The sequence below is a fragment of the Macadamia integrifolia genome, chromosome 13, assembly GCF_013358625.1.
Source record: "Macadamia integrifolia cultivar HAES 741 chromosome 13, SCU_Mint_v3, whole genome shotgun sequence".
In the NCBI taxonomy this organism is placed as follows: domain Eukaryota; kingdom Viridiplantae; phylum Streptophyta; class Magnoliopsida; order Proteales; family Proteaceae; genus Macadamia; species Macadamia integrifolia.
Window position 1 is genome coordinate 12555960 of NC_056569.1, and position 9875 is coordinate 12565834.

At 38.1% G+C, this 9875-nt stretch overlaps 1 protein-coding gene across 1 annotated transcript in view; it reads right to left on the minus strand.

Moving 5' to 3' along the window:
• Positions 1 to 3370, minus strand: part of LOC122059616 (malate dehydrogenase, mitochondrial-like) — a 10496-nt gene extending 7126 nt beyond the window's left edge. The window contains exons 1-6 of the mRNA XM_042622513.1: positions 2912 to 3370; positions 2622 to 2795; positions 2360 to 2528; positions 2191 to 2252; positions 1924 to 2048; positions 862 to 979 (exon numbers count right to left, since the gene is read on the minus strand). Of these exons, the coding sequence (XP_042478447.1) occupies positions 862 to 979; positions 1924 to 2048; positions 2191 to 2252; positions 2360 to 2528; positions 2622 to 2795; positions 2912 to 3190 (927 nt within the window). The 5' untranslated portion in view covers positions 3191 to 3370. The remainder of the gene's footprint in view (positions 1 to 861; positions 980 to 1923; positions 2049 to 2190; positions 2253 to 2359; positions 2529 to 2621; positions 2796 to 2911) is intronic.
• Positions 3371 to 9875: the final 6505 nt, after the last annotated feature.

Here is a 9875-nt window from a genome sequence, read left to right on the forward strand (position 1 = left end):
TGGGGTGGGGTGTGTGTGTGCTGTATGTTCATTTAGTCCACTTAGCTAAGCAGTCAACCCACCAGACACAACACTTTTTATTCTTCTAAAGGACCCACATCATGCCTGCAGACATGATGTTTCCCATTTCCAGTTTATATTAAGAGCAGAAAAGCAATAAAGCTAGACCCAATTTCAATGCCCCTTAAAGTGATTAAGGGAAAGAAGATGAAGGCAGGATCTAACTGTAAAGAGGTAATAACTGAACTCAGAACAGATAAGAGCAAGAAAAAAATGAATTTCCACAGTGCTTGCCTCATATAAACTTACATAGCCACATGAATCCCACCTGGCATTCATAAATCAAAATAAATTTCTTATAACATATATGTGTGCTTTATGAGTTAACAGAAGATGTGTAACAGAGTTGAAGGCAAACCAAGATTTGTTAGCCGACCCATGTATATCAGTATATGACAAAAAGCATGGTAGATAAAGAGAAAATTTAGCAGTAGACAATTTTCAAATTTAAGTTCAATACAGATAAAGTGATCTTCTAAGAATGGAACTGGTATACTCCCTGGTCAAAATCAGTTTCAACTGCCAATCGGTTTTGGCAACCTTGTATATAAACAATGTTCTAGTGCAGAAACCAGACATGGGAGGGAAACCAATGCTATGGGTATACTTCTCCCAGGCCCCAGCATTACCGTAGGACAGCTCTCTTAATGAGACCACAGAGTATTATCACTAAGAAATTGACAACACTAACGTTCAAGTTTCAAATTCTTAACTAAGAAAAACAGACAGGAAAAATAAGAGATATTTAATGATAAATGAATTTAACTTAGAGTTGAATCAATGAAGTCTCAAATAAATCACCTTAGAGGCAAAGAATGGTAGTTCTGTGATGCTTGATTGAACAAAAGCACACTCCACAACATCTGGAACCCCATTAAGCCCCTTCAAACAAGCATCAGCAAAAAGCGCTCCAGCATAGCTGCAAAAATAAAATTTGCCAGCTTAGAATTCCAGTGATAATCACAGTCAACTTCCCTATTCAAGTTATTTACTGGGGGAAAACAAATGCCATTGGCAAAAGAATGGTTATTCATGCAAACCCCTTGGCCACGTTTGTTTGATGGAGAAAATGGGGTAGGAAACTTGTACTTGTTTCCCACAAACTATCACAAATAAGCGTTTTGTCAGGTAAGGTGGAAAACTTATCAAACAATATCATTAAATGCATATGTTCCTGTCTGGTCATGTGGCACCCCATTTTTCCCACCCCACTCACTTTCAATGTCCTACCAATTTGGTAGGGCTTTGCACCATATCATTTTGCATCTATCTCTCTCATCCTCCCATTACCTCTCTTTTATAAAATCCCACCCCACCTCCATTTCCTCTCCCACACAAAATCCCACCCCACTAAACAATACTTATTCAATCATTTTATTACCTTCCCTTTCCTTGCCAACCCAAACCACTACATGTGAGACCTACCCTCACAAGTTTCTCACCTCTGACCCTAACGAAAATCTTCTCATGGCAAACACCACAATGGAACTCCTAGATCAAACACTTTCATTTTTTCATCACACCATCACGCAACTAAGAATCCAAGCATGTTTATGACCATCAATTAGATATAAAAAAACAAAAAGTAGCCAGAATCATTATGACAGTTAATAAGAACTCCATAAACTTCAACTAGGGTAAGAAATCAAGCTTCAACCCTCTATTTCCAACCTCAGGAGATTGGTCTTTAGGAAAGAATTACATGGTTCGGAATTATCAGGACAAGCACATAGAATCAATAAAGATATGCTTATGGACAAGCTTCCATTCAGCATGTTTAGCACATCATTACAACCAATTACAGCATACAATATAGGAAACCCCAAAATCTAGTATCAGTGAGGGTTTTCAGTGAAGACTTACGCCATTGATAATGTTGCGGAACCCTTTCCAGCCTTTGCTTCCACAACCTCCGTGCCTCCATCTTGTGTTCTCTTTGTAAGAGCCACAATATCTTCATCCGACAAATTGTTGGCTTTAGGGGTTGCCTGTTTCTCATATGAAACAAATTAAGCAACTGCTTAAATTCTGTATACTTAATTATCATAACCAATGACAGAAAAATTAAGCAAAAAAAATATAAAACAAATATCTATAAGATATCAAAATAACTCAGGACATTTATAGTACCTGGGAGAAAAGAGGGAGAATGGTAATACCGGCGTGACCACCAACAACAGGGACATTGACGTCTGCAAACCAGAGATTCAAAAGGTATAAAATTCAAGGTAAGGATGCATGCTTCCGAATCTTACAAGACAAAAAAATCAGATCATTCTGAGTAGGATAATAATCATACCAGCAACATTAAGCTTGGCCTTGCCAGCATAGAAGGTCTTGGCCCGAACAATATCAAGCATAGTCACACCAAAGAGCTTTGTTTCATCGAATGTCCCTGCCTTCTTAAAAACCTCAGCAGCAATAGGAACAGTGGAATTCACGGGATTGCTTATCATATTAACCAGTGCCTGATTCCATCAAATTGGATGGTAAGAAAAACATATCTACATCGACAGCGCCAAGATAGAAGGGCTACTAAGAAAATGAGAACGAGAACTTACATTAGGGCAATACTTGGCGATGGCAGTGCAGAGATTTTTAACGATGCCGGCATTAATGTTGAATAGATCATCACGGGTCATTCCGGGTTTCCTTGGCACACCGGCAGGAATGATGACCACATCAGATCCCGTCAAAGCATGCTCTAATTGCTCTTCACCCATGTACCCGGCGACCTAAACAAACAAATCCAAAGAGACAGAAACAAGATGAATGAATCGATAAAAGAAGAAGATGAAACGAAATGATCAGTAAGGAACCAAGTAAAACCCTAAAGAGATTAGATAGGTACCTCAGATCTGGTGTTAACATGGCTGACATCGGCGGCGACACCAGGGGTACCGGCAATATCGTAGAGAGCGAGGTTCGAGACGAGAGGGTTGAGTTTCATGAGAAGGGAAAGTGGCTGACCGATCCCACCGGCAGCTCCCAAGACAGCGACCTTACGTTCGGGGGTAGATTCGGAGGAATAAGATCGGCGAAGAAGATGAGAAGAGGAAGAAGCAGCAGAAGACGAAACTCCTCCCCTTCTAAGGACTGCTTCAACAGATCTCAGCATCGAAGTCTTCATGGTTTCTTCTCTTACTCTACAGTACTTCTGTCGAGCGAAAGGCTATGGTTCAGAAGAAGAACGGAGAAAGTAAGTAAAAAACGAAGAAATGAAAAGCAGAAACTAGAATATATTCTAGGGGATAAAAAGAAGGACGAGAGGACCCGGAAGAGTAGTAGTATGCTTTTTGTAAAGTGAGAGAAAAAGGGTAGGGTTCATGGCTTCCCAGTGTGAACAAACATAATCTCCACCACCAAAAAATTAAAAGAAACACAATCTCCCAACAATAAATAGGGAAAATTACTTGGACGACCCTTGCATTTAAGATTTATTACATACGTTAGTCAATCACTGTTTAGTGATATCTTTTTTTTTTTTTGGGTAAGACTGTTTAGTGATGATGTCATGGCTGATAAAATTCTAAATGTCCAAACTACCTTCTGAAGGTATTAACCTAAAGGAAAATTCTAAATGTCTAAACTTGTGAAGTTTAAAATGATAAATTTACCCTTTAAAAGTGTAAACCTAAAAATACCCAAATTGATTCACCGTTGTAACTTACCGGCGGCCACAATGCATCACCATCATGACACAACACCAGTCCATCATAATGCCCCTACCCCTGCCCTCTACACATAGTCTATTGCTATCGATCCCGCCTCTGCATATCTGTGCATCACCAGTTATTATAGAAAGAAATTGCAAAAAAAAGGGAAAAAGTAACACCGAAAATTTGAAGAACCATTCCTTCTTTGTGAGATTAAAAAAAAAAAAAAAAAAAAAAAACTTTAATGGAACCTAGATAGGATTCAAGAGTTTCCAACTTCAAGTTGAAATCTTAAAGGGAAAGAACCTATATCCATTCATTATGAGATACACTTCGGCACCATTTGATAACATTTTTAGTAATGTGTTTTTCTATGCTCAGAAACGAAAAAACACCCCTGAAATTGTTTGATAAACCTGTTTCATTTCACCTATTTTTTTAAACATAAATAGAAATTTATGCTTATTTCTGTGTCTAGAAACGGGTTTGACGAAACAAGTTAAACTTGTTTTTTCGTTTCTTGGAACAATTTGTGGGCCAAAAACCGATGGACCCCCGATGAAAAGTTACATCTCCCAAACCCAACATTTACCTTACCTGGCAGCTTTCCAAACTTCAAAGATTCTCCAGAGAAAAGAGAAGGAATACACACCAAATTTTTACTTTGCTAGTGGAAGCTTTAAATCCACATCTATCGATTCCTTTGAGGATTTCTTCAAATTCTCTCCAGACCCTCATGAATCGAATATTGAATCGTTGTTGAGGAATGAAGTTTGAATTCCCAAGCAAAACATACACTAACCCAAGGAATCTACCAAACCCTACTCAATTCGAGAAACAGGCTTATCAAACACCAAAAAATCTGTTTCTGTTCCCAGAAAAGTGAAAAATCATTTATGTTGTTTCTAGACACTGAAATAGCATGCAGAAACGTTATCAAACAGTGTCGAATTCTATAATCCAACCTCAATTCCACCACTAGCCCTCCCAACTCCTTACCATCTCAAATACATTCAAATGTTGCTCTGCATATCAAACCAGAAGCTTTCCAATATCGAGTTCCACCCACATATCGTTCGGTGGGCAGCACTGCCATCTATAGAACCCACCCGCACGCCAACCCGATCTCCTCCGTCCGATCTAAGAATCCCTTCGGTAAGACCTCTTCGGAATTCGCATAAACAATATGCAATGTTGGATTAAAATCTCTTCACAAGATACAATCCTTAGACCTAATAGATCACCATAGATAGATTAAGAATACCAAAAACAATGAGATCGAAACTATAAACTATAAAAGCGTACATTGTTTGAGATCCATAGTAAAGTAAAGTGTAACAGAAAACCTTCTGATCTACGTAGCAAGGTACTTCTCTTCTATTCCCTATGATCACTGGCTAGATGAGGAACCTGAATGCACAAGGGAGGAAGCCACAAGAAATCATGACTCTTTCTCTTTCTCCATTTTTCTCTAGAATATACGTTATGAATAATATTAGGATTAGAGGAGAGACCTAACTCTCTATTTATAAAGTTTTTTAATGGACCCACTCATCACAAGTCTAATGGTTAACTAAAGCTCACACTAGCCAGCTCATATTAAACTAATTAAAGCTTGTATGTCTCACTTAATTAGACCAAATAATTAGCCTGATTTTATTAAAGCACAAAAACTTAATTAATATAAATCCACATGGAAATATTCTAACATGCGAGGGAAAGCTTATTCTTCTCTGACGGTCGACATAGGGACCACAAGAAATGGTGGCCGGCCGCTCCGCTCAATCCCAATTGCATCTTCTTCATCTACGTTGCATTGAAACATCCTATGCTTCAAAAGCACAAGAAAACCACAAATGACAATGGCTGATCGTTTAGCCACATTTTGATGATTTCTTCCAACTGGGTCTGACTGTGAACTTGGCCATACAGATCAATTAAGGGTCCAACCAGGTACACCGGCGATGATTGGATTCAACCGCCAGAGAACGACTTGATCGCAACGGGTTCGAGCTAGGAGAATGAATTTAAGATAACAACGAAACAAATCCCTGATTTAAGGAAAAGGAATAGGGGCTTGGAGAACCTTCACCAGAGAAGGTGATGATGGCAACTAGACTTGGTTAGGGAAAAAGAAGATGAGAAGAAGCAAGGAATAATTAATCCTAAACCTAACCACTATCAAAAGATGAGAAGAAGCAAGGTGACGGTGGCGGCTAGGCTTGCTTGAATATGCACTATTTCTGATAGGGTATTGTGAAGGAATTATGATGGAAGATAGATGAAAGGGGGGAATATCTTCATGACCCACTACTTAAATAGATTTGATATTTTTTTTTTTTTTAGGTTAATAACTTTAGAGGGTAAGTTGGTCATTTTAACTTCATAAGTTATAGTTGAATAATTCATAAGGGTAAAATGGTCTTTTCATTCAACCACTAACAGTAGACTAACACCGTCAAGTTTCATAGGACTTCAAGTAAAAGTTTCATAGGACTTCAAGTAAAAGTTTCAAACTTTTGGTATCTCAAGCAATTTGGTCATAGTATTAGGGGGTGTCCAAGTAATTTTCTTAATATAAAAAAAGTATGGAAGAAAGAATGTTACCTGCTTGCATGTGTCTATGCCTAGAATGTTACCTGCTTGCATGTGTCTATGCCTAGACATTACCGGTACAGAAAGACCGTGCTACCTCACTAAAGATCCTCTCGTGTGTTGGCGTGTAGCTACACCAGCATGGTAGAGTTCTCTTGCCCAAAAAATATTTATGAGATTTATGATAAATCAAAAGCAAAAAAGAGTTATATATATATATATATATATTGTGCTATTGGAACAAAATATGGAATAAAGCGTTTGGTAATGCTGGTCTGTTTTTCGGTTCTAGAAAAAAAATTTTGATCTTAAAAAACATCTAGAAATAGATTTGGAGAAACATATCCAACCATTTTTCTTCAGCCAAAAAACGTTTCAAGTGAAATAAAAGGGGGAAAATGTGATGTAGTCCCAATAAAATTGAGAAAAGCCTCATGCTCGTCGTCTTCTCTTTTGATTCTACAGCAGCCCTCTTGCGACTCCCACACAGTGAGAGGTATCTTCTCATCTCTCTCTTCTTCGATCTCTCCTCTCCTCTTCACTCTTTCTTCATCTTTCGTCTTTTCTTCAACCAATAATGATTTGTCAATTTTTCACAGAAACACAATCGTCGGAAGAAACTCTAGAAGATTTGTTCGATTGGTAGATCCTTTTTTTTTTCAACATATAGAAGTGGCTTCTTTTATTCTACCAATATTACATTTGCCTTAAACATCTAACTTTCCCGCATAGTCTCTTGGCTTTTTTGTCCAAGGTGAGAAGTGGCTTGAAATTAATTTTGAAATAGGTTTACCAACCACCATTTTAGAGGCAAAAAGGGGTTCTCTAGCACAAAAATGAAAAAATAAAAATGGTTATGAAAAGAAATGACGTTTTTGGAACAAAAACGTTACCAAACTAGCCTAAGTTAAACAATCTGGGGATGTAAAAAAACCTGCTTGAGCCCGGACAGGCCTAGGTTAAGCATTTCAGCCCTTATGGCAGGCCTCAAATAGAATTTTCAAGCTTGAACCTATTTATACAATAAATATATTGGGTAAGAGGACGCTACCTTGATGGCATAGGTACACGCCAATGCGCAAGCCAATGAGAGGGTGCACGTACAAGAGCATCTTCAATGCAGGGGCAACAAGGTCTTTTCTGCTCCAACTGTGTTTAGGCATGTACCTGAGCTAGCGGGTAGCGTTCTTTCTTCCAAATACTTTTTTATATGTCCCCATCCCTATGTTATGGGATGTACCACTCCTGTATAGTTTGTTACATCTATTCTATGTTCCTGTGATTTTACAAGTTCATTTATATAATGCTTTTAGTATTGACAGTTGATTTTGTATGCACTCTAAATCGGACCAACTCTCCACCAAGTTGATGGTGGCTTTTATAATAAGGAGTTCAGGTTTTGCTCTTTTCCCTTGAGACAATGTGTCTACTGATAATGTTAACATATGGCAGTTAATAAGAGGGGGTGAATTAGTGATCCAAATTTATTTCCTTTTTTGTCACACGATATTGATTTTAGAAATGACTATTGGTATTGCACACAAACAACCACACATACCTAGCCTCTCTCAACAACATACACTTCCAGGCGTGCATACCCAGCCTGTAATAGATACACTCCAAATCCTAGCACCAAATAAACAATACAACTACACTCACAACACAGGGATCTTTATGAGGTTAAAAAATATGCCTACATCTCTGAAGTAGCGCCTATAAATGCTTCATATCTACACAACACACTACTTTAGCTACACCTATAGCTGAGAGAACTTACACCCAAATTTTCCCAACATCAAATTAAGAGAGCATTACATTGTCAGTAGAAGTGATTGCACCCAATGTTAAGGATAACCCACTCTCAATGTCCCGCACCTATTAAACTCCACTTTTAGAAAATGAGTTTGGGCTTCTAACAACGCCCTATAGATGAAGCACATCTAACATAGGTTCAACAAGTACAACCCTATGTCTAGCATATATACACAGGGATACAGAGATGAGAAATGCATACAACCCCTTGCTTGTATCAAACTCGTGTATCCTAAGATGTCCCTGAGAACCTCAATTGCTAATTGGAAACTTCAACTTCCCTCTTTCTGGAGAACTTGAGTATTCAATTATGCACTGGCATCAGAGACAACCCTTGCCAATTTTTATTCACTTTTCTTCTTCCTAGAGAACTTGATTATTCAATTATGCACTGGCACCGGAGACAACTCTTCTCAATTTTTATTAACTTTTCTTCTTACTCCTTTTACTTGCCTTCTATACATAAGCATTGGCACACAACCACCGAGCTTAAACATCATAAATGGACACAATCAAAGGTAACTTGGGGTAGGTGAAAGCCATTCAATGAAAGGGTAACCTTTCTCTCACTCCTTCGTTCTTGTTATATGGTTGTAGAGCTTGCCAATAGCAGAAATCGACTAAATTTTGAATCATTCCAATCGGCCAAGGGATGAGGAAGATATCACATGATGAAGTTCAGCCACTTAAGACATTCTAAATGTAATCTTTCCATGGGTTTCTGTAAATCTACGACACTTCGAAATGCGGGAGGCATTAAGACCGTCTGATCGATGCCTAAAAGTGCGCCTTAGATCATTACCGCACGTTCTCATCAGATAATCAGTGTGAATCATAGTTGATGCTAAACATTTGATCAGGATTTCATGATGAAGAATATTGTAACATCATAGGTGGTTAGGCCACGTATCGACCTGCCATTTGTATGGGCCATATTCGGAACTACTTGATCAGATGCAGAAGGTGAGAAAGGCTTGTGATTGTCATTTTCGAATTGTGGAATAGCTCGAGAAGTGGCCTCAATCCAATTTTAAGAAATGGAATCTATCTCGAGTGTACGCCTGTGCGCTAAGCCCAGGGCCAGGACCCTCCTTGCTCCCATGTGATTAACCTATGAAAGTATCTCTTCACGGGAATATCTAAACCGCACCTAGTTAGCACAAAGTCATGAGCACTACAAATTTAGAATCTTAACTATGTAGTTGCCCTGCAAGCTTTGATTTGGCATCTTTGAGATTCACACTTCACCCCTCCACCTTTTTGCACATTTATGGGCCGGTTTTTAAAATTTGTGAATCGACCTTGAGACACACAATGGTTCACCGAAAGGTATTGTCTGTTGTTTTCATATTTGACAAGCCTTATTGAGACAAATCGTAAAACATAGTATGACTATTATACTATTGTATAAGTGCATATAATCATACTTCGTGGCTAATCTTTTACTTAACTACTTATCCTTTTTACTTATTTAAATACCTTATTTTTTATCAATCTTTTTATATTTTTCCGATATGATTGGTACTTTTGTTTTATTTTTTTATTTTTTATTTTTTATTTTTTATAGGTAAAGAAGGAAGTAAACAACAGTTAAGAGGCTTGAACTTGAGACCTCTTGGTGAGCATGGGTTTTTTTTTTAACACTCCAACTCACCAATTACAACTCAAACTGGGTTAGAAGGACAAAAGGGAATATTGCACCGGAGTGGCATCAGAACTTTTCTGTAACAGTCAAAGCAGATGTTTGCAGTT